At 56.5% G+C, this 23,389-nt stretch overlaps 1 protein-coding gene and 1 long non-coding RNA gene across 5 annotated transcripts in view; one reads left to right on the forward strand and one right to left on the reverse strand.

Moving 5' to 3' along the window:
* The window catches only part of KIFC3 (kinesin family member C3), a 36,050-nt gene extending 12,828 nt beyond the window's left edge, over nt 1-23,222 (forward strand). Inside the window, exons 5-22 of one of the 4 annotated variants that reach the window (XM_029925463.1) lie at nt 944-1,146; nt 11,737-11,802; nt 12,335-12,478; nt 12,600-12,839; nt 13,322-13,495; nt 14,131-14,278; nt 14,360-14,490; nt 15,616-15,727; nt 16,794-16,975; nt 17,792-17,896; nt 19,547-19,677; nt 20,204-20,327; nt 20,541-20,670; nt 20,760-20,989; nt 21,177-21,311; nt 21,648-21,756; nt 22,327-22,355; nt 22,542-23,222. In XM_029925463.1, the coding sequence (XP_029781323.1) occupies nt 944-1,146; nt 11,737-11,802; nt 12,335-12,478; nt 12,600-12,839; nt 13,322-13,495; nt 14,131-14,278; nt 14,360-14,490; nt 15,616-15,727; nt 16,794-16,975; nt 17,792-17,896; nt 19,547-19,677; nt 20,204-20,327; nt 20,541-20,670; nt 20,760-20,989; nt 21,177-21,311; nt 21,648-21,756; nt 22,327-22,331 (2,369 nt within the window). In that variant the 3' untranslated portion in view covers nt 22,332-22,355; nt 22,542-23,222. Of the gene's footprint in view, nt 1-943; nt 1,147-10,139; nt 10,602-11,736; nt 11,803-12,334; nt 12,479-12,599; nt 12,840-13,321; nt 13,496-14,130; nt 14,279-14,359; nt 14,491-15,615; nt 15,728-16,793; nt 16,976-17,791; nt 17,897-19,546; nt 19,678-20,203; nt 20,328-20,540; nt 20,671-20,759; nt 20,990-21,176; nt 21,312-21,647; nt 21,757-22,326; nt 22,356-22,541 lie in introns of those variants that run through there. The other 3 variants (XM_029925462.1, XM_029925464.1, XM_029925465.1) reach the window with 3 other exon arrangements.
* LOC115280501 lies at nt 8,373-9,626 on the reverse strand. Its single transcript, XR_003903802.1, has 2 exons — nt 9,169-9,626; nt 8,373-8,775 (listed from the first exon to the last, which is right to left on the reverse strand). It is a non-coding gene; the product is annotated as an uncharacterized LOC115280501 (long non-coding RNA).
* Nucleotides 23,223-23,389: the final 167 nt, after the last annotated feature.

Genomic DNA, 23,389 nt, shown 5'->3' on the forward strand with positions numbered 1-23,389 from the left:
CCAGGCCCCAGTTCAGGCTGCCCAAGGGGAGAGGCAAATCTGCCCTTCCACCCTCTCCTCTACCCACTCCTGCACACCCCCCACCCCGCTCCTTGTCAGCTCCCCACCTGCAGAGACCGTGAGTGCTCTTCGAATCCTCCGGACAAGCCGTGGCAGGCATCCCAGGCCCTATTGGTGGTCATGGCCCTTGATTCTATGTCTTTGTCCGTCTGTCTGTTTCTCTCCTGCTCCTGGTGACAGGACAGTGGAAGGCCGTGGGAGGAGGAGGATTCAGGCTGAGGTACCACCGTCCCCCCGCCCCCTACCCTGGGTATTCATCACTTGGTCGTGTCTGCACAGTTCCTGTGCTCCACGCAGGTGTTGGCCCCGGAGCGGGCCTGGCCTTGTTCCTGCTCACATGCTGTGTCTGTCTCTGTGTGTCCTGGTCTGGCTGTCCCTTGCACACGCGCCCCCCCCCCCCCGCCCCTTCTCTGTGTGCGGTGACCACTCCCCACAGAGGTCAGGGGACAGGCCGGGGGCCCTCTGCCTCTCTTCTGTACTCTGGAGGGGGTTGGGGTTAAAGAAATCACATTTTCCCCCAAGAACAGTGAGAACTCTGGACTCTTAATCAGCTGTTGCCAGTGGCATGTCTTTCTCGAGAGGCTGCGATTCCTTGCAGCCTGGCCACAGAGAGGGTATCGCCCATCAGATCTCGGGCACATGCTTAAGGGGGGTCTAGGGCAAAAGTCTCTTTCCTCAGTCCTTATCCAGGCAATCCTGTCTTCCAGAATCTTCCTCCAGGGCCTGCCCCCCACCAACCCACGCTGCTGCTGCCCCCCACCCTTGTCCCACTGGCTTGCATCCCCTCCCCATCCCCGGTGGTCTGCCCTGCTGTGACAGCCCCCCCCCAAGCCAGAGTGGGTCCTCTGCTGTCCTTTCTGATCAGCCACTACTTTGCTCATAGGTGGGCGGCTCTTTGGCAGCGGGAGGTGCTCGAGCCTGGCGGGGCCGCCGGGTGCAGCCCCCGTGGTGCATAGGATGGTGGAGGCCATGTCCCAGCTGCAGGAGGAGAAAGCCCGGCTGCAGGAGGAGCTGGCAGCCCTGCAGGAGAGGCTGGCCCTCCGAGACAGTGACCAGCAAGCCACATCCACCCAGCTGCAGAACCAGGTACCTGGGGAGGCCAGGATGGGCCAAGGCCACTGTCACCCGTGGAGCCGATCACAGGATGCTGCATCGGGGCCCTGGTGCCAACACGCTGGGCAGATAGGGTCTCCTGTCTCGGCTCAGGAATGCGTGAGAGGGCAAGAAGCAGAGGCCCAGGCTTCCCATCCTGCTCATCCTTGCGCCCCTTCCTCGTGGTTCCTGGGGGCTAGGACGTGCCTCTGCAGAAGTGATGGGCTGTGTGTAGATGTGAGGGAAGCGACAAGGTATGGGGACGCCCCCGGCCTGCAGGCCGGTGCCAAGGCCACCCCATCTTATTCAGTGCCTTGGACCGGGCACTGCAAGTGGACAGAACTCACTGCAGCGGTCGTATCAAGGGAAACTGGTAGGAAAGGAGCGGCTGGTGTGAGTGCACTCAGGGGGAGAGGCACTCAGACGCTGGAAGCCAGGGGGAGCCTTGGGCTTATGCCAGCGAGAGCCGTCTCCTTCCTAGGCTGACTGGGACATTTGGGGACACGGCTGCATGCCCTGCGGGGCTGACCATGGGCCCTCCTTCCCTACCTGCGTGTGGACCCCGAGGCCCCTTTCCAGGGGCTCAGCACCCCACACCCATGGTCAGTGTCTGTCTGAACTTCCCCACTTGCCCAAGGACCCCCCACCCTCTCTCTACATCGTCTCTGCCTTGGATCCGTGCCCTGAGCTCTGGGCCCAGGGCTCTCTGCTGAAGGCTCTGCCTTCAGTTGGATCCAGGTTCTTACTCTGTGGTTCCCACCACATGCACCTTCTGCTTGGGGGAACATCGCAGAATATTGTGGCTTGTTCTCAGTTCCAGGGAGAAGCGGATTCTTTTGATGTATTTTTTATTTTTATTTTTTAAAGAGAGAGGGAAATAGAGGGAGCAGGGGAGGGGCAGAGAGAGAGGGAGAGAGAGAATCCTAAGCAGGCTCCATGCTGTCAGTGCAGAGCCTGATGCAGGGCTCGATCCCATGGACCGTGAGATCATGACCTGAGCTGAAATCAAGAGTCAGACGCCTAACCCAGGCACCACTGTGCCTTTTTCAGACGTAGCACCCCCCTCCCCCAGCTGACAGGTGTATCCTCTTAAGAACTGCCTGCTCTGACCACTTGCGCCTTGCTGACTTAGGTGGGCCTCTGTGGGTGTCTCCAGTGCTCTGTGTCTCCCTCCTGCGCTGACCCCGTTGTTTGCTGCCTCTGGGCCTGCCGGCCTCACTCTCAGGGGCTCTTCTAGGCAGAGTGCAAACTAGCTTGGTGTCACTGTTGCCTCCTGCGGTGCCCCCTGCCTCCCTCAGCTGTTTGCTGGGTGCATGGTGTGCACCGAGCACCGGGCTGACCACTGGGGATGTCCGGGTGGACAGCCGCGCGCTGGCCGGTGGAGGCCGTGGTCTAGGGGAGGACCGACGTGTGTTACCTGCACCCGTGGTACGTTAGAAGAGGGACAAGGGCTCTGCAGGTGGACACATACCGGGCACGAGGGCTTGTAAGAGAGCTCTGTCAGAGCCATCAGGGCCTGTCGGGGAGGTCAAGGACAGCCTCCTTGAGAAAGTGGTGCTGGAGCCAAGGTCTGGCACAAAGCGGAGGAAGTGAGTTCTGAGTTAAGGGAACAGTTTAGTCTGTGCAAAGGGACTGTAGCAGGAGGGGCAAGAAATAGGGGCAGAACCAAAGTTTGGGTAGCCCTGTGGGGCTGGGGGCTCATCCAGGGCCCACCCTGCAGTCATGCCTGGCCCATGGCAAGAGCTTATTCGCAGCTCTTCCTTCTCTGACCTTCTCCAGGTTAGAGCGTCCAGTCTCTTCGTTTTTGAAATAAGGTTTTTTTAAATTTTTATAATGTTTTTATTTATTATTGAGAGACAGAGAGACAGAGCATGAGAATGGGAGGGGCAGAGAGAGGGGGAGACAAGAATCGGAAGCAGGCTCCAGGCTCTGAGCTGTCAGCACAGAGCCCAACATGGGGCACAAACCGTGAGATCATGACCTGAGCCGAAGTCGGACGCTCAACTGACCGAGCCACCCTGGTGCCCCATGAAATAAGTTTTTTTTTTTTAAAGAGCTTAACTGAAATGTGATTCATACACCATACAATTCACCACTTTAAGGGGTACAATTTAAATTATCTTAAGTGTATTGAGATGCTGATACCGCCATCACTATCATCCAATTTCAGAACATTTCCTTCACCCTAAAAAAGCCTAGTCACTCCCTGTCCCCTTCCCCCCCCCCCCCCCCCCCCCCCCCCCCCCCCCCCCCCCCCCCCCCCCCCCCCCGCCCCAATGGTTGAAAGAATTCACAATGATTCCTCGTCTTTGCTCAGATTTTATCCTTGAACTTCCTGACCGCAGACTCTTTTCTGAAGACTTCATGGGGTGCCCCTGAAACTCCACGTTCCTTAGCTACTCTTCGGAGGGTCGACTCTGTGGAGCTGTGTCCAACCGCATGGGCCGGGAGCCGGGTTCAGGTGCTGACGTTGGACACTACTCAGTTTCAGCTGTGTGACCTTGGGCTGGCTAATTACCACTCTGCACCTCAGTTTCCCCATCTGTCAAATGGACATAAAGGCAGCTGATGAGATGATCCAGTATTGTGGTTGTTGCTGCCAGCACTGCCATGTTTACTGGGAGGAGTTTTGGATGTGGAACCACACAAACAGGATTCTAGACCAGGCTGTGCCACTCATTAGCTGGACAGCCGTAGGAAGTGACTTCCTCTCTGAGCCTTCGTTTACCGTTCTCTAAACTGGGGCTAGTCAGTGTCACTTCATGGTTATTGGACAGATCAGTTGTGAGACTGGATAGAAAAATGGGTCTTAAACTATAAAGTGCTCTTGCCTCATGGGGCACACTTCTGTGTGCTGTGGTCTCCTGTCAGCCTCACCGTGGAGTGACACACGTCAACCTTGCTGCTCCTCTCAGAAGAGCCCATCAGCGGGGGACTCTGCCTCATTGTCATGGCGCCTATTCCCAGCCTTGTCCAGACTTACCCTCTGAATGTGGCTCTTCCTGAAAGGCAGGGTAGCCTAGCAGGTGAGTCTGAGGGCCTGGCGGGGGTCACTCAGACCCAAGTTTCAGTCCTAGGTCTACCACTTAGTGGTCAGGTGACCTTGAACAAGCTGCTTAACTAAGGCTTTCTTTCTGCCCCAAATGTCAGAGTTCTCGGTCAGGCTCGAAAACACTTTAAAACAAGTCCTTGGCAACCTCCATGTTGTTTGTGGTGACTCCGATATCCCTCTAGCCATAAACTTGGGACCACAAGGGCATATAAAAAGTCACCTTAACTAAGGCTTAATCTCTTGGAATCTCCGCTTCTCTTCCTATAAAGTGGGGATAATGAGCGGCGTCTGCCTCATAGAAGTGAGGGATTCAAAGTGACGACCTGAGGGAGTCCATGCCGGGCCGGCGATGTGACTCCGTACACGGGGCTGCTGCTGTCACTGCTGGAGCCTGGGTTGCTGGGGCCCGTGGGCGTCTTTTGAGGCTTACAGGCTGATGTGTCAGATGGAGATAGTCTGTGTTTACCGGGAGCCCACTGTGCTCCCTGTGCAGAGAACTCGGGCCGAAGGTCCTCAGCACTCAGGAAGACCCAGGCCACACAGGCCACCAGTCTTGGTCTGGACGACCCTCCCTGACGTTGGCAACTATAGCTCCGGGCCACATCTTGGTGGCCTTGAGCTCTCCTCTCCTCTCCTCTCGTGGATGTGCCCAGAGCAGGGGCCTCCACCCCTCCAAGGCCCTGCCAGTGTTATATGTGTCCAGACTGCACCCCCCGCCTTATGGCCCCTGAACCTCCAGATAGAACCTTAAAAAATCGTGCTCAGAAACCACAGGCTGGTAGACAAGATCTGGCCTTCAAGTGCGTCTGATTTGTTTGCCTGCTTTTTTTCTTTTTTAACCATTTAAAAATGGTAGTAGAATGTGCACAGCAGAAAATTTACCATCTTAACTATTTTTAAGTATATAGTTCGGTGCTATTAAGTATATTCACGTTGTTATGCATCTTGCAAACCTGAAACCGCTCCCATTAAATAACACCCCCCGCCTCCTCCAGCCCCTGGCACCTACCATTCTACTCCCTGTCTCTAGGAATGCAGCTCTTCCTGGCACTTAATATAAATGGAATCACAGTATTTGTCTTCTGGGGACGGGCTTATTTCCCTTTCCTGCTTTCCAGGTTCATCCATGTTGTTGCAAATGACAGGATTTCCTGTTTTTAAGGCAGAATGATATTCCGTTGTATGGATATACCACACTTTGCTTATCCATTCATTCGTCAGTGGACACTTGGTTTGCTCCCACATTTTAGCTATTATGACTAATGCTGTTATGAATGTGGGTGTGCAGATATCTCTTTAGGACCCTGCTTTTAATTCCTTTTGGGCAAATACCCATAAGTGGAAGGACTGGATCGTATGGTAGTTCTAGTTAACATTTTGTGAAGAATCCGCCATACTGTTTTCCACAGCAGACAAACTGGCATCTCCCACCAGCAGTGCACAACGGTTCTGATTTCCACATATTCTCATTGGTATTTGTTATTTTCTGAGTTTTTTTTTTTAAACTAATAGCCATCATAATGGGTGTAAAGTGGCATCTTATTGTGGCTTTGATTTGCATTTCCCTAATGATTAGTGATATTGAGCATCTTTCATGTTGCTTATTGGCTTATGTGTATATCTTCCTTGGAGAAATGTCTGTTCAAGTCCTTTGTCCGTCTTGAATTGGGGTTTTTGTGGTGGAGTTGTAGGAGTTCTCTTTATATTCTGAATATTAATCCCTTATCAGTGTATCATTCACAGATAGTTTTTTCCATTTCCCGGGATGCCTTTCTGCTCTGTGAATGGTGTCTTTTGATACACAAAAGGTTTTATTTTGATGAAGTTCAATTTATCAGTTTTGTCTTTTGTTGCCTGGACTGTTGGTGTCCCATCTAAAAAAACACTGCCAAACCCAGGGCCATGAAAGGTTTCCCCTATGTTTTCTTCTGAGAGGTTTATAGTTTTCGTTTTCACATTTAGGTCTTTGATCTGTTCTGAGTTAATTTTGTCTGTGGTGTAAGGCAAGGGTCCAGTTTCATTCCTTTGCATGTGGATGTCCAGTTTTCCTGGCACTATTTGTTGAAAAGTCCTTTGCCCCTTGAATGTCTTGGCACCCCTGTCAAAAATCAATTGACCACATATGTGAGGGTTTGTTTCTGGGTTCTCTTTTCTAGTCTGTTGGTCTATATGTCTGTCTTTATGGCAGTACTTCATTGTTTTCACTGCTGTAGCTTTATAGTAACTTCTGAAATCAGGAAGTGTGCAACCTCCCACTTTCTCTTCTTTTGCAAGTATGTTTTGGCTATTTGGGAGTCTTTGAGATTTCATACAAATTTTAGGATGAATTTTTCTATTTCTGCAAAAAATATCATTGGAATTTTGATGTGGATTGCACTGAATCTGAAGAATGCTTTGGGTAGTATTGACATCTTAACAATATGTCAATCCATGGACATGGGATGTCTTTTCATTTATCAGTGCCTTCTTTTCTTTATTGGGCAATATTTTATAGTTTTCAATGTATAGATATTTTGCCTCCTTGATTAAGTTTATTCCTAAGTATTTTATTCTTCCTGATGCTATTGAAAATGGAATTGTTTTCTAAATTAAGTTTTTTGGATTGTCCATTGTTAATGTGTAGAAGCCCAGCAGATTTTTATGTGTTAATTTTGTATCCTGTGACTTTGCTGAGTTTATTAGTTCTTTTTTTTTATTTTAATGCTTATTTATTTGTTTTTATTTAAAAAAATTTTTTTAACTTTTATTTTTGAGAGAGAGACACACATAGAGCATGAGCAGGGAAGGGTCAGAGAGAGAGGGAGACAGAATTTGAAGACAGGTTCCAGGCTCTGAGCTGTCAGCTCATTTATTTTTGAGAGAGAGGGACAGAGACAGTGAGTAGGAGAAGGGCAGAAAGAGAGGGAGACACAGAATTGGAAGCAGGCTCTGATGCACAGCTTGAACTCCTGAAACGTGAGATCATGACCTGAGCCGAAGTTGGTCACCCAACCAATTGAGCCAGCCATGTACCCCAAGTTTATTAGTTCTAATTGGCCTGCTTTTTTATTAATCAGATTAATTGCCAATTTTTATTTTTATTTATTTTGATTTTTTAAAAATATAATTTATTGTCAAGTTAGCTAACAGTGTATACAGTGTGCTCTTGGCTTTGGGAGTAGAGTCCCATGATTCATCACTTACAAATAATACCCAGTACTCGTCCCAACAAGTGCCCTCCTCAATGCCCATCACCCATTTCCCCCTCCCCCCTGCCCCTCCATCAACCTTTAGTTTGTTCTCTGTATTTAAGAGTCCCTTGTCATTTGCCTCCCTGTCTGAAACTATCTTCCTCCTCCCCTTTCTTCATGGTCTTTTTTAAGATTCTCAAATCCACATATGAGTGAAAGCATATGATATCTGTCTTTCTCTGACTATTTCACTTAGCATAATACCCTCTAGTTCCATCCACGTTGCTGCAATCAGCAAGATTTCATTCTTTCTCATTGCCAAGTAGTACTCCATTATATATGTAAAACCACATCATCTTTATCCATTCATTGGTTGATGGACGTTTGGGCTCTTTCCATGATTTGGCTATTGTTGACAGTGCTGCTATGAACATTGGGGTACATGTGCTCCTATGCATCGGCACTTCTGTATCCCTTGGGTAAATTCCTAGTAGTGCTATTGCTGGGTCGTAGGGTAGTTCTGCTTTTAGTTTTTTCGAGGAAACTCCACACTGTTTTCCAGAGCTAGTTGCCAATTTTTAAACCTTAGTTAAGTTCACATAAAAACCTGGAGTTCCTGTTTTGCCAGACTATATTGGTAGACGTGGCACCTCTGGGCTGACATTCCCGTGACACCCCCATGCCTGGAGCCTTGTAGCAGTGTCCTGCTGGGGCCCCGGCCTCTAGCACCCATCCTGCCCTGCGCCCTGCCTGACAGCCTCACTCACAGACCCTGCTCTCCTTGGCCCCTTATGGATTCAGCATTCTTTCTACATGGGTTTACTGGGCACCTACTATGTGCCAGGCACTGTCCTAGGCACTGGGAATTCAGCACCCACACCACAAATATCTCTGCCCTCCGAGGCCTTTATCCTAACAACAGAACTCTCTATGTGCTGGGGGCTGTCCTGAGTGCTTTACTTATATTCTCTCATTGAATCTCACTTAATCCTCAGGAGGTCCTTGTAGGGGTAGCTTCATTGTCCTGACGAGGAAAGCAAGAGGCATGGTGACGCTGAGACTTTTGCAAGCCTATCCAGTGGGTGGGGTGATGTCTCCGTTAGAAAGCTGGGCAGTTGGGAGAACCCATGTGCCCGACTGCCCCTCTGTAGCAGAAGGACTTGAACGTTGAGACTTGGCCGTGGGCAGGGCAGGGTAGACGGGGCCAGATGGCCACAGTCAGTGGTCATGTAGCCCTGTGTCCTGAGATGGGGAGTGTTTTGGGGACAGGATGGGGTGCTTCCATGGCTGCCCCTCCGGCCTCTGTTTCCTCAAGGTGTTCTGGATCCCAGGACCTCTTGCATTTTCAGCTCGGCAACGCCTTGGCCGTGCTGGGTGAGCCCTCTTTTTCTCAGACGACAGCTGCTGAGGGTGAGCCAGGCTCAGTGGGAGGTGGGAGGTAATCAGCAGGTCATCTCCACTGATGGGAGCAGACAGCTGAGGACACAGAGCTGCGCGGGGCTGCCCCACCCTCCATATACCCACTTCTACTGAGAGATGGAAATGTGGGTCTGTGTCAGATGGACCCCGCTCCCCGCCCCCACTGAGGCTCTCTGCTCCTGGCCCATGACCCAGTTTCTCCTGCCGACCCTGGGCCTGGGAAGGGACATTGCACAAACTTAGCCTGGTCCCTTGGTCAGCCCTGGGGTTGACATCAGGCCCTCCTGGGCCCTGTCACAGCAGCCTGCCAGGGACCTGCTTCCCCTTGGGCCTGGCTTTCTGCCCTCAGGAGTGCGCTTGCTGCTTGTCTGTCACCTCAAGTATTTACTGCGTTTCTGCTGTGTCCTGGTCACCTGCTGGGGCTCATGATGAGCGATAGAGAAGGCCCCTCCCCTCTTTGCTGACAGACGCAAGCAAGCACCATTGTTGACTCAGAGCCGGGGTGGGTGTGGCTCTCTCCTGTGGAAGGCCTTCCTCTCTGGTCCAGTTCACCCTGAGCACCCCGCTCTCTGCTCTCGCTGCTCCTGAAGCAGACCCCTCTGGGTGGAGGGCAACGGCTCCAGAGCAACACACATCCTCGATTTTCAGCCCCAAGTGCTGCTGGCCTGCGCGGGCACGGTCACCACGCACCACGGCAGTGACTTGTGCCCAATGCGCCACCTGCCGTGTTGGTGGGCCGCGTCCCCCTGCTGTCCAGACAAGCCAGGAGAGGACTGTCTGACATCTCTGACAAAAGGAGTCTTTTACAGCTTCAATCCCCCACCCTCACCCCCAGCCTGCCCCATGTTATAGCCACCTCCTCTTGGGGACACCCCTCGGAGATTCCAGGCAGAGCCTAGGAGCACCTGGAATTCTGATTGTGATGCAAGAAAGGAGCAGCCGCCTAGGCTGCAGGGGGGTGGCAGGAGAGCATCCTGACGCCGCAAGTGAGCACTTGGAAAACGTCACTCCCGCTGCTGTGCTTGGGGCTGAGTGCCAGTGGCAAGGTCCCGAGAGCACCCAGCCCGGTGCTGAGGCAGCGGCCCATTTGGGACACCTGTTCAGTGCAAGTAGACCTCCCTGGGATGCTTTCTGAGGGAAGGAGGCGAGTTGGGGCCCCAACCTTTCAAAAGGAGGTAGACCCACCTATTTCAGCACGTGGGGGAGTATGTACGAGACGGGTACATATTCTTTGAGGCTAACAAGTTGCTGAAAAGCATCAAGAATTTGGCATAATTCTACAGTCCAGAGACTTCTACTTCTTAATGTTACATTCGCAATTTTGTTTTCAGATTTTTGATTTAATTATGTTGAGGAGCCTTTCTCCAAGTCACTTAAAACTTCTGCTAGACCTAACTGACGACTACACGGTAGGCTGAGTGTGCATACACCGTAACTCACCTAACCGCTCCCCGGACGCTAGCGATTCAGGCTCGTCCCAGTGTCCCCACTGAGGAATGAAAGGCTGCCTTCTGTGAGCTGTCCCTCACTCCCCTCTAAGGCCGGAGGAACTGAGTGCTCCTCCCATCAGGGTCTCAACAGGAGGGGGCATTGGAGTGGGCAGAGAGGTGGTCCAGGCCTGGTCCGTTGGTCCATTTCCTCCCCTAACCCACTCGGAGGAGCAGAGGCTGCCGTCTCCAGCCCCGGGAGATGGAGCTCCAGGCTGCGTGCTGCCCATGCTACCTTCAAACTCTTGGTGACGTCTCAGCCATGTGAAGTGGGGAGATTTGACACACCCCCAAATCCCAACATCTGGCCTCTCTTGAAAGGTCAGACATTTGGAGACATGGGCCTGCATGTCCCTGGCCATGGCCTGCAGGGAGTGTGGGTGGCTTCCTTCTCCGGGTGGATGGTGGGTGTCTAGGCCTGTACACCTGCCTTACTGGCCATGGCTGGCTCCTGCAGGCTGGGAACCTTGTCACCTATTGCTTAGTGATAAGAACCTAATGCTTCGTGGCCCACTTGTGTAAAACCCGCCTCCTAAGCCCCCACAGAGCGAGTCTGACTCTTACTGTGCCTTCTCAAGGAAGTATGGTAGGATTTGGTCCTCACAGAATGTTCTGCAAGAAAACCCTCAAACATGCTCTGGGGAACTCTGGTGCCAAAGTCATTGGCTGCGTTTGTTGTTGTTTCCCGAGAGGTTCCTGGAGGAGGGCTGATGCAGAACCAGGGTCTGAGGCTGGCAAGGAGGGGGGCAGCTGGAGGACAGCTCTAGGGGAGGGTCCCTTCCTGGGATGTACTCTCTCGGAATTGGCATTGTGCCTGCCCCCACCCGGGTCTCCGGCCGAGCCAGGCCACCCTTGCCTCCTCACAGAGCATGCACCGCCTCCTCTTTCTAACAGCCTCTGCCGGCCTCGGCTCTCCAGCAAGGCTGGCTGGGAGCTGGGGTGGCCACAGGTCCAAGATGCACCCCGCTCGCTGGCGGATGTGTCTCCACAGGCAGAGGAACCACTTGAAGTGGAAAAATCTAGGGTCTGGGCAAGGATTGGTCCAGGTTTTGTAGGGCGTAGAGTTTTTACAATTTGGAAGCCTTTTTAAGAAAAAACAAATAAATTACAAATACCTAAGTAGACGCAGGGGCCTGTGCAAGGCCGGGGTCCTAAGGTCAGCCTCCTGAGGCTCCCCGGGAGCTGCCTCTGGCACAAGTTTGGTGGGGCAAGGGTCACCTCTGCAGTGCTTGCCCCCTAGGCTTTCCTGCGAGCCCAGACTCCCTGGGTCTTGCAGTGGGTAAGGGTGCTGAAGGCTGTTGGGACCGGGTGGGTGTCTGTCAGCTGGAGTCCCAGGTATGGCCTGATGCTTGAACACAGGGAGGGCCGGGGCTGAAAGAGAGGCCTGGGTATGGGTTGGAGGTGAGGAACAAGGCTCACTGTGACCATGACCATGACCATGGCTTTGTGCTGCCAGGTGGAGAACCTGAAGGAGAAGCTCATTAGCCAAGCCCAGGAAGTGAGCCGCCTTCGATCAGAGCTGGTGAGGCTCAACACTGACATCCTCAGGTGGGGGGCGGGGGAGCTGGCTGGGCCTTGTGCTGACTGGCCCTTCTAGATGGGGATGTGCAACCCCGTCTCTCCAGGGCCTCACGTCCAGCCTAAGCCAGGGCTGCCTGTGTGCCCGGTAGACTGCCACCCTGCCTGGGAGATGCTCCCCAAACACTTGCCTCCACTCCCTAGGCCCTCAGAGGTCGTGTGACCCCCAAAGGGAGGGAGGTTCATTCTCGTTTGCTGATGTAAAATAGGAGTGTGAACTCTGTGTATAAATACGACTTTCTTGTTACTTTCACACTCGGGAAAATAGAATGAATGGGGCGGGGTGAAGGCCGTGCTTCCAGCTCCCCTTTCCTCCCGTCTTCTCATTTCCCTCTTGAGCTCCTGCTCTCGTCCATCCCTCTCCTGCCTTTCTCTTTCCCTCTCCTTCTCTCTTTCTCCCCACCTCGCCTCCTCTCTCCCCTGCCCCTGTCCCCTTCTGGCCTCACATGCGTCCCCTGTGCTCCGGCTGTCTTCAGGGAGGCACGGACTTGGAGAAGCACCGGGACCTTCTGATGGTGGAGAATGAGCGGCTGAGGCAAGAGATGCGGCGCTTCGAGGCGGAGCTACAGGAGCTGCGGGCCAAGCCAGTGGCCCCGTGCATGGGCTGCGAGCACAGCCAGGTGAGCGGGCCCGCCTCGGAGGACTCAGTCCCTGGTGGCGGCCCCAGTTCCTCACAGTGACCCCCGCCCGCTTGCTGACCTTCCCTGTGCTCCGGCCCTGCTCCCAACGTGCTGTCTGCAGGAGAGCGCCCAGCTCCGGGACAGGCTGTCCCAGCTGCAGCTGGAGGTGGTGGAGAACAAGGGCATGCTGTCAGAGCTGAACCTGGAGGTACAGCAGAAGACCGACCGGCTGGCAGAGGTCGAGCTGCGGCTCAAGGACTGCCTGGCCGAGAAGGCACAGGAGGAGGAGCGGCTGAGCCGGCGCCTTCGAGACAGCCATGAGACCATTGCCAGCCTGCGGGCGCAGTCGCCACCCGTCAAGGTGAGCCTCCGGCCGTGGCCATGTGCAGTGCCCTTGGGAGCACTCTCTTGGCACCCCCGAGCCCAGTGCTGGGCCTCCTAGAGGAGGGGCAGGTGGTTGAAGGACTCATCCCAGGTCTGCACTTAGTCTGGCCCCTTCCTCTTCTTGCTGTCCAGGGCCAAGTGCGTAGCGGGCAACTGTGGCTTGAGGTGCCCGTGTGTGCCAGGCATGGATGTGACACATCGCTAGGCTCTGCCCTCGTCTTGGCCCTTCTTGTCGGTCCACAGCCAGGCTCTTGGGGGGCTAATTAAATGAGAGCATTCCAGAAGGCCCTTGCAGCATCCCTGAGAGCCAGTACCTTGAGGCCTCTCTAGTTTTTTCTGGGGGCTCTTGGTGGGATGTCCCCCAGGGTCCCTTGTCAAAGCCAGCTGCATCTCAGGGCCCCGGGCTGAGGTTGAGGCATCTACACGCCGCCATGCGCCTGCCCCTCCTTCCCCTCACAGTATGTCATCAAGACCGTGGAGGTGGAGTCGTCCAAGACCAAGCAGGCCCTCAGTGAGTCCCAGGCCCGGAACCAGCACCTGCAGGAGCAGGTGGCCATGCAGAGGCAGGTGCTGAAGGAGATGGAGCAGCAGCTGCAGAGCTCACACCAGCTGACGGTGCAGCTCCGGGCGCAGGTGAGCAGGCCGCGTGGGTGCACGTAGCTGTGGGAGCGCATGCACACACCCGGCTGGAAAGCCCGAGGCGGGCCTTCAACATGGGGTGGCAGTTCAGCCCTCAGGGGTCCGACAGACCTGGGTTCCCACCTCTCCCTGCTGGCTGCGTGAACAAGGTCAAGTTTTGTCTGTGTCTCTGTTCCCTCCTCTGTAAAGTGAGGTGATCGCAGAACTCCTCTCCCAGCGGGGCTCAGGGACATAATCATTAAAGGCTCCTCACACAGGGTCCAGGGCACACATTCTTGGAAAAGAACCCTGGTCACTATCATGTAACACGTGCTCTCCCCTGCGCTCCTGGGACCTGTGGCTTGGGCACCTGTCATGTGCCAGGACCCAGACTGGTGCTGGGCTAATACAAGGAAGTAGCTGCATGGAGCTCCCAGACCTTTCGAGGCACAAGATGGCCATCCACCCCTCTCGTGTGTGTGTGTGTGTGTGTGTGTGTGTGTGTGTGTGTGTGTGTGGACATGTAGGGGTCAGGGCTTGCTCACGTGGGCTGTGGGGTACATGTGTGGGGTAGGTGTAGGGCTTTTTTCTGCCCACCCCCCCCACCCCCGTTCGGAGCCTCACGCTGAGCTTCCGGCCTTGGCCGTCAGATCGCCATGTACGAGTCAGAGCTGGAGCGGGCGCACGGGCAGATGCTGGAGGAGATGCAGTCCCTGGAGGAGGACAAGAACCGGGCCATTGAGGAGGCCTTTGCCAGAGCCCAGGTGGAGATGAAGGCCGTGCATGAGAACCTGGCAGGTGAGGTGGCCGGCCGGGCCCTGGCTGCCCCATGCCGTAGCCTGTCACCCCATCCACCGTATATCCCTTATGTCCCCACAGGTGTCCGGACCAACCTGCTGACGCTGCAGCCCGCACTGCGGACCCTCACCAACGACTACAATGGGCTCAAGCGGCAGGTGCGTGGCTTCCCCCTGCTCCTGCAGGAGGCCCTCAAGAGCGTCAAGGCCGAGGTGAGTGCAGCTCATGGCTGAGGGGACGGGGGAGGCGGGGAGAGGCCCTGGAGCTCTGGGCTCCATTCCAAAATGCAACAAAGTCCCCCACTGGACCACAGCTCCCCTCCCCCACCCCCGGCCCTGTTTGAAAAACAGACTGGTCAGGGCAGGGATTTGGGTATTTGCCGTGTTCTGACTCTTGCACCAAACATGTTACCTATATCCTTATATCCCAAACACGCTGCGTATATGGTTACATCTGTTAGTTTTGACTTTTTTAAAGCTATACTTGCACAGTATGAGAATAGCCAGCGTCTCTTAAGTACCTCCTACGTGCTAAGCCTTTTATAGCCGTCAGCTCCTTGAATCTGTACGACAGCCCTGCAGGGCAGAGAGACTGATATATTTTGGGAATAGAAAATAGTTTTTTCTGTAAAAAAAAATTATGTCAATAATGCACGGATATGGTAGGAAGTTCAAGCTGTGCAGACCCGCATCATATGAAAAGGCAGGGCCTCTCTGCCGCCCTGGCCTGCTCCCCAGAGGCAGATGTCTGTCAGAATTTACCCCCAAGCGTCCTGAGTGTGATGAAGCCTGTTGATGTATTTGTGTGCATACACACACTTCCCTTTTTACCCAGCGAAGGGGAACAGATGCATACGTGGTCTGCATTTTGGTTCCTTCCCCCATGGAGTGTAACTGGGAGGTCCTTACCTACCAAGTTCTGCAGATCTGTGAATTAGATGGTGTTCTTCCCATTATACAGATGAGAACAAGGAGGCTCGATGACTGAGATGGTGGCCTTAGGTCCCCCAACTACTTGGGGGTAGGGCTGGAGTTTGGGTCCCACTGAATCGTGTTGTAGTCAAGTGTGAGTGCTATGAAGTGAGGGCTGAGTCCTGCTGTTCGCTCATTAGCAGAGCAACAAGCCTGTTGAGGCTCAGTTTATTCCTCTGTAAAATGGGCCTGGCAGCAGTACATACCCACAGAGACTATTAGAGTTGACCAGTAACAGCAGACATTAAATACTCAGCCCAGGGTGGGAGGCAGTGAGCAGCTGCTGGGGGGCCGGAGAGGTGGCGGGCTGCGTGGGAAGGCAGGTGGGTGGAGCCAGCCCCTACTGCGCTGTGCACCCCCCACCAGATCGGCCAGGCCATCGAGGAGGTCAACAGCAATAACCAGGAGCTTCTGCGCAAGTACCGCCGGGAGCTGCAGCTGCGCAAGAAGTGCCACAATGAGCTCGTGCGGCTAAAAGGTGACCGCTGCCCCCTCCCCCTCTTCCCCATGGCACAGGAGTCCCAACCTGGCTTGGAGGGCTGCTGCCCTTCCCCCCAGCCTGGCACCACTCCTTGGAGCTGTGTCAGTTCACTGAGGGGCTGCAGTAGCTGTCTTTGTAGATAAGGAAACCCAGAGCAGTCAGGCCCCGAGGCGTCCATGGAGGCACTGGGTGGGGGCGACTGGTATGCCGCTTGTTCTGACCACAGACCTGGCCCAGCTTGAGGCTGCCTGCTCACTGCACAAAGGTCTAGGAAGTGCTTGCTCTGTGCCAGGTGCTGTTCCAGACACTGAGACATGGCTGCGAGCCCACAGTTGCTATCGCTGCCCTCACGGGGCTCGCTTTAGCTGGGACAGCAGTGATCATTAATCACAGAACCCCACCACTGCCTCTGTTGCTGGGGCTGGGGAGGGGGTGCCCCTCGGTGTCGGACAGTTGAGGATGTTGGGGGCTTCCCGGAGGAGGTGATGCCAAAGCTGAGGCCTGGATGGTGAGATGGAGCGTGCAGGTGCAGATAGGGACGTTCTGGCTGTAGTGGTGAGTTTGTTCTTCATTCTGCTGAGATCCCACTGACAGACTTGAAGCAGTCACCTCTGTCTATGTACCCACATGCCCCAGGGCTGCCTTGTTGCCTGGTTCTCTTTGCCCATCTGATTTCCAAGCCCTGTCCTGGCATCCATGGTGCCCTTTTAGAATGACAGGATAAGTCCCTTGGCTCACTGGGACTGAAGTCCAGACATATAGAGAGTCCGTTTGGTATCCCGCCCAGACTGGGTACGGTACCTGAGCCCTGTCCCCACTGTGAGGCTCCCCCTCTCAGCTGGCTTGCCCAGGAAGAAAGGGTACTGACATATGAATTCGTGATAGTGTGAGCAACTGATAACAGCTTTGTGGGCCACCTGCCCGTGGGGGGCCTTGCTTAGAGGGCGGCGGGTTCCTAAGCCACGGGGCTGCTCAGGGCACCAGAGAAGGCCAGTGTGGAGGTAGTCTGATCTTGACCCAGCCTGTACCTTTCTCCCTGCCCCCCCCCCCCAATACCATCCAGGGAATATCCGGGTGATTGCTCGTGTCCGACCAGTCACCAAAGAGGACGGGGAAGGACCTGAGGCGACCAATGCCGTGACCTTCGATGCTGATGACGACTCCATCATCCACCTACTACACAAAGGAAAGCCTGTTTCCTTTGAGCTGGACAAAGTCTTCTCTCCTCGGGCCTCACAGCAGGACGTGAGTGTGGCCCTGTGGGGAAAGGGACAGAGGGCAGTGGAGGGTGGGGGACCCACAGGGAGAGACAGTGGGAACATGGCCAGAAAGAACTGGAAGAGTTGGGGGGGGGCGGAGACAGGACGGGGAAGCGTGGCATGCTGGTCTGCCTTGCTCTTTCCACTGGAGGAGAGAAGTGGGTGAGAAGCGAAGACTGAAGCCTAGGTAGGGAAGGAGATGCACGCACAGCCTATGGCACCTACGTGGCCCCGCCCCCCTCACAGCCCCGCCTACCCACAGTACCCTGGCTGTCGTTGCCTCTCCAGCTGGGAGCACCTGTGTAGGTCTTGGTAGGGGCTCCCCATGTGAGAGCCACGTGGTCTAAGTAGCATTCTTTTCTCATCTCTGCCCCGGCTGAGCGGCCAGGCCTGTCTTGCCTGTGCCCTCCTGTCCCTGGGCTGGGCTTTACCCTTGTTCCGGTCCTGTCTGCTGGCGGCCAGGCAGGCTGCAGGAGGTGCTGGGCGCAGGCTGGCCTCTGCCTTCATCTTGCTGAGCACTCCTTTGGTGCCGGAGAAGCTGGAGGTGGGGGCCCCTGAGCTCCAGGCCTGGGCAGCAGGCACTGCCCTTGTCTTCCCCTTAGTCTTGGCAGCTTGATTGCCCATTAATATCTACTGTAAGCGACTTATTAGTCATAGATTCTTCTACAGTGAGCCACTCGCCAGTAACAATCTGTGTTGAACTACTGCCGAAGGAGAGAGTGATCAGGGGAGGTGGCTGGGCTTGGAGCTGGTGGGGGGCCCAGGAGGGGCTTGCCATCTCCATCCCACGTCCCCTCCCCAGGTGTTCCAGGAGGTCCAAGCCCTCATCACCTCCTGTATCGACGGCTTCAATGTCTGCATCTTCGCCTATGGCCAGACGGGTGCTGGCAAGACCTACACGATGGAGGTGGGTACCTGCCGCACGGGGCAGGGGCTCAGCTAGTGAGGACCCTCCCCTGCTCACTGCCTTTGTGTCTTCAGGTTTTGTGTGGCACAGGAACAGAGCTGGTGGTTATCTGTGTTAGCTTGGGGGATGGGAGTGGAGGGCACCAGGCCTGAAGAGAGGGGCACCTTGCCTGGGTGAACTTCGGATGGGCTCCATGGGTCTGGGCAGGGCAGGTGTAATGACCACAAGCTCTGGCATCAGAGGGATCTCTGCCTGAGGTCAGAGCCCAGGGCAGACCACCTCTGCATCTCCTGGGATGGACTTTTGTTTCACCCACGCGCATTTATTGGGCTCCTGCTGTATGGCTGCCCTGTGCTAGGCCCTTGGGTATCACACTAGATGAGGGCAGTCTCTGCTGCCGGGGCCAAGCCCCCTCCGGGAGATGGGAGCATTGAGGGGAGGAAGAATCTCAACTGGAGATAAAAATGGAAGGTGGCCCTTGGGGGTTTCTTTGGTTTGTTAGCATGTGCCTCACTCTTGAGGGGTGGGGACAGGTGGCCCAGTGTCTGGACAGGCACCTTTAGGGGAGGCTGCCATCGTGGCCCTTTCCTCCATCTGGGCCCTGCTTTTGCCTGTGTTCTGAGATTCACAAGACTGGTTAGTAGGGGCCAGGCCAAGCAAGGTGGGGAAGTGAGGGGTCTGGTGGCTCCTAACTCTATCTTGGGTGTTCAGCGTTGGGGTGTCCCCCAGGAGCATCTCTCCCCCAGTAGTGCCTGCCGAGGCCCATGTAGATCAAGTGCTGTTCGGGGGGCCAGGCACAGCTTGGCCACGGTGTCTGACCCTGGGGGTCAGCCCACCAGTGGAGGCAGCAGACCCACAGCACATCAGGGTCTGGCCTGGCAGGTGCCAGGGAGAAAACTTAAAGCTGGCTAAGAGGAGCCAGCAGTGAGGGAGCGATCAGGCATTTGGGGGGAAGATGCCTTCCCAGGAGGCAGCATGGGAGCCAGCCATGGGGGTGTGTGGGGAAGAGCGTTCGGGGCCCAGGAACAGCAGGGCTGAGGCCACGAGGGTGGAGCATGCTAGGGGTATTGAGGCCTGGTAAAAAGGCCTGAGCAACAGAGGGGAAGGGGCGTGGGTGTGCTATGTAAGGGGAGGTGACAAGTCAGGTGAGGACTCGAGATTTCTTTCTAGAAGGGCCGGCCAGCCCATCTGGCCCCAGGGCTCGTGTGCCTCTGCCTGTGCCTCCTTTCCCCCACCCACGGAGCCCAGCTCATGGCCTCCCTGATGCCAGCCACCCTCTAGGCAGTGGCAAGGAGATCATAGGTTCCCAGGTGGCCCCCAGGACCAGGTGTGCCCTGGTGCTCAGCAGTCCCCGTGTACAGGCCTGCACCAGGCGTGTCATGCCGCCCTCTACTTCAAGTCTCAGGCTGCTCCTGGCAGGGCAGTGCCATGGAAAGGTGGGGAAACTGAGGCCCAGGATGGTGAAGTTGCTTATAGCTAGTGGAGGGTGTTTTAGGGCAGGGGGTAGGCAGGCAGAAGCTGTGAGCAGGGAGGCTGGCCTGTGCGTGGTCACCGGAGGGGAGGGGGCCATAGACACCACGTGAGCATCTGCATGGCCCCCCTTTGCGGTGGGAGAGGCCTGGCTCACTGGGGCCTTGCTTCTGCCCCCAGGGGACCCCTGAGAACCCAGGCATCAACCAGCGGGCCCTGCAGCTGCTCTTCTCCGAGGTGCAGGAGAAGGCGTCCGACTGGGAGTACACCATCACCGTCAGCGCGGCCGAGATCTACAACGAGGTCCTCAGGTAGGCAGCTCTGGCACGGGGCATGGCCTCCCGGGTGGCTTGAGCCATGACGGATCAAGATTGGGGTCGGGGGTGCCTGTCCAGATCATCCCAGGGATCGGGTGGTCCTAGGCCCCTGCCCCACACCAGGGGCCGCAGGGAGGCCTTGCTCTCAGTCCCCCTGGGCCACCCAGACCAGACTCAGGTGCTCCTTTTCCCTTCGAGTATACCCCCTCTCCCTCCAGGCTGCACCAGGTGGTGATACATGAGAGTGGGGGGTTTAGGGGGCTCTACCCACAAGAGCTCAGTGCATCGTGGGTGCAGGAGTAGTACCACTACAAGACTTTTAGGGGAACATTTGGTCTCTGCCCCTCAGCAGACTGCGTGCAGCGGAGGAGCTGGCGGAGAGAGGGGCTTTGCCCTATGGTTAAGGAAGGCTTTGAGGGGGTGTGAGAATGTTCTAGGTGGTCGGGGAGAGGGGTGCGGTGCAAGCAGAGGCAGAATGGGTAGGAGGGAGGGAGTGACCCCTTTAGCCCTGTCCCTGCAGGGACTTGCTGGGGCAGGAGCCCCAGGAGAAACTGGAGATCCGGCTGTGCCCGGACGGCAGCGGGCAGCTGTACGTGCCAGGGCTGACTGAGTTCCGTGTGCAGAGCGTGGAGGACATCAATAAGGTGCAAGGCTGGGGGCGGGGGGGCCTGGAGGTGGGAAGTGTTGGGGGGACCCCACACCGACGCAGGGCGGGACACATGCAGCCTCTGCTGGGTCCCCACACCGCTCAGCCTGTCCCCCTCTGTAAAGTGCATAGGGTGACACTACTCCGGGACAGGGTGATTCCAAAGACCTCACTCCAGACCCCTGCCTCTGCCCTCCCTGTGCCCTGCCAGGTATTCGAGTTCGGCCATACCAACCGCACGACAGAGTTCACCAACCTGAACGAGCACAGCTCCCGCTCGCACGCCCTGCTCATCGTGACGGTGCGCGGGGTGGACTGCAGCACGGGCCTCCGCACCACGGGTGAGTGAGGGCGCCAGGCAGCCCGGCCCAGGACCCCAGCCCCTGTCCGTGCTGGGGCGGCCTTGACCTGCCTAGCACCCTCCCCACAGGGAAGCTGAACCTGGTGGACCTGGCCGGCTCAGAGCGTGTGGGCAAGTCAGGGGCTGAGGGCAACCGCCTGCGGGAGGCACAGCACATCAACAAGTCGCTGTCAGCCCTGGGGGATGTCATTGCTGCCCTGCGCTCCCGCCAGGGCCACGTGCCCTTCCGCAACTCCAAACTCACCTACCTGCTGCAGGACTCGCTCAGTGGGGACAGCAAGACCCTCATGGTGGTGCAGGTGAGGGCCTTGGGTGGCCAGCACCCTGGGCAGGGACCTTCTCCCCCTGTGGCCCCTGTACGCGGGGCCGTGCAGGGAAGGGACCCTTGTCCCCTGCAGCTTCCCAGTCAGTGAGCATGCTGCCCCCTCCAGTTCTGTGGAGGCAGCCTGCTGGTCTGGGTGGAGGGTGAGCTCTTGTGTCCCCTAGGTGTCCCCCGTGGAGAAGAACACCAGTGAGACGCTGTACTCCCTGAAGTTTGCAGAGCGAGTGCGCTCGGTAGAGCTGGGCCCTGGGTCCCGCAGGGCAGAGCTCGGGTCCTGGTCCAGCCAGGAGCACCTGGAGGTATGGTGACCGCCACAGGCCCATCTTGGGCTGGCACAGCCAGGGCAGGAAGGAGCCTCTGGGACGGGAGACAGCCTGGAGTGGAGGGACAGGGGAAGATGCCAGAAGGGGGTGGACCTAGAACTTGAACTCAGGAGCCTCTTTAGTCCTACTAGTTCACCTAGGCCTCAGATGCCTGGGGAGCACCTCAGGCGGTTGGGGGGTGGGCATACAGGTGCTCAGTTATTGCTCATTTTCTTTACGTGTGTTGTCTCATGTAATTCTTGCAATGACTGACATGGTGGAGGTGGGGGGCCAGGGTCACGGCCCCCACCCACCTGCTTACCCCACCCACAGTGGGAGCCGGCTTGCCAGACCCCGCAGCCCTCAGCTCGAGCACACTCAGCCCCCAGCTCCGGGCCCAGCAGTCGCCCAGGCTCCATCCGGAGGAAGCTGCAGCCCTTGGGTGAGCCCTTAGGGAGTGGGCCAGGGTGGGTGGCTGGGTGAGCCTGCCCCAAGGTGGGTAGCCACTGACTGCCCTTGCCTGAATGGACTTTTTGTTTTCCTTTTTTTTTTTTTTTTTAAAGTTTATAAAACTCCTCCAGAACCTGTTTTACCACCTTTTCTGGCCCTGGGAAGTAGTCAGGGCAGACAGTGCTAGATCCATTTTACAGATGGGAAATCACAGGCTCCCCGGAGAGGGAATAGTGTAAGGAGAAACCCAGCCCTTTGGGCTCCTAGCAGGGCTACTGACTCGAGGCCCAGGGCGCAGTTCTCTGAGGCTGGGCTCCTGCAATACCCACCTTCCAAAGCAGGCCAGGCACCCCCTGGGCCTTGGCTCCTGGGGGACGTGGGGGTCAGGGCCCACCCCATGTCCCAGCCGCAGGACTGGAATCTAGAGCTCCAGCCCCCTGCTTGGCCCCACTCACCGAAGGGCCTGGCAAGTTAGTGTGCAAAGAGGTAGGGGAAGCAGGGTCCTGGGGAGTCCTGGCCCAAGGCAAGCCCACCAGTGAGACGCCTGTCGCTTTGATTTCAGCCTGACGGCTGGGGCTGCAGAGTCTCCAGGTGAGTGTGGGGCCGGTGGCCGGGCCTGCCCGCCCACCTGCCTGGCCACCTTGGGTTGCAGGGCTGTGCCGGGGCAACGGCTGCTCAGAGCTGGGTCTGTCCTGCTGCCTGCTGTTTGTGCTTCTGCCTGGCTCCCTCCTGCCCTTACGCACAGAGGCTGATGGCTCCCTCCTCCCCCTCCTGCAGGGAAGTCAAGACCGGTACCTGTGTGACGGATGCGTCCACCCTGCCAGCCCAGGGACTGGGTCCGGAGGCCTTGCTGGCCTGCTCCTGCTGGAGCCCTGGGAGCCCAGGAGGCAAAGGCCGGGGTGGAGGCACCTCTTCCGCCTCGTCTCCACTCAGAGATAAGAAACACGCTCGGAAGGAAATGGTTTCTCTCGTCTGTGGCTGTAAATGGCATGGGCTGGAAGGGCAGGGATGGCACACTCTGCCTGGCAGGCCCAGGCCATTGGGGGCCCTCCCAGGGAGGGCAGGAGTGTAAGGCGGGGAGGGTGGACCTCTTGCCCGGCCTGGTCTCATCTCCCCCGCCTGCCGGACCCCATCTGTGGTGGGTGGGCTGAGGAGCCCCCGGAGGCACAGGCACCCTGGGGCAGCCCTGGCCCCACGCTCCAAGGCAGGCCCTGTGCCGGACATGTACATAGTGTTCTATGTGTACATAGGAGCGCAGCCCTCCCCGCCGAGGGCTGGGCTGTATTTATGGCTGGTGGGAGGCCAGTGGGCCGGGATTCTGCTGCTCCCCTCACCTGCCTGGTACCAGGCTCTCCTTGCTCACGGGCCTCTTGACATCTTCCCCCCTTTGACATCCTATTTAAGAACTTTTGGAAGCTTAGCCATTTTTACTTATAAAAATAAAAACCTTTTTACACAGGTGTAGTCTGAGTTGGTCTCAGGAGGCCCTGGTCAGATCACAGGGATGAGCGTTGCCTTCGGCTCCCCGCTGCTAGCTGGTCACCCACAGCCCTGCTGACCTCTCCCAAAGGCCCTGATTGGGAGGGTCCCCCCCACCCCCCCGTCACGACTGACCCACCCACACA

Source organism: Suricata suricatta, chromosome 16 (genome assembly GCF_006229205.1).
Source record: "Suricata suricatta isolate VVHF042 chromosome 16, meerkat_22Aug2017_6uvM2_HiC, whole genome shotgun sequence".
Taxonomy (NCBI): Eukaryota; Metazoa; Chordata; class Mammalia; order Carnivora; family Herpestidae; genus Suricata; species Suricata suricatta.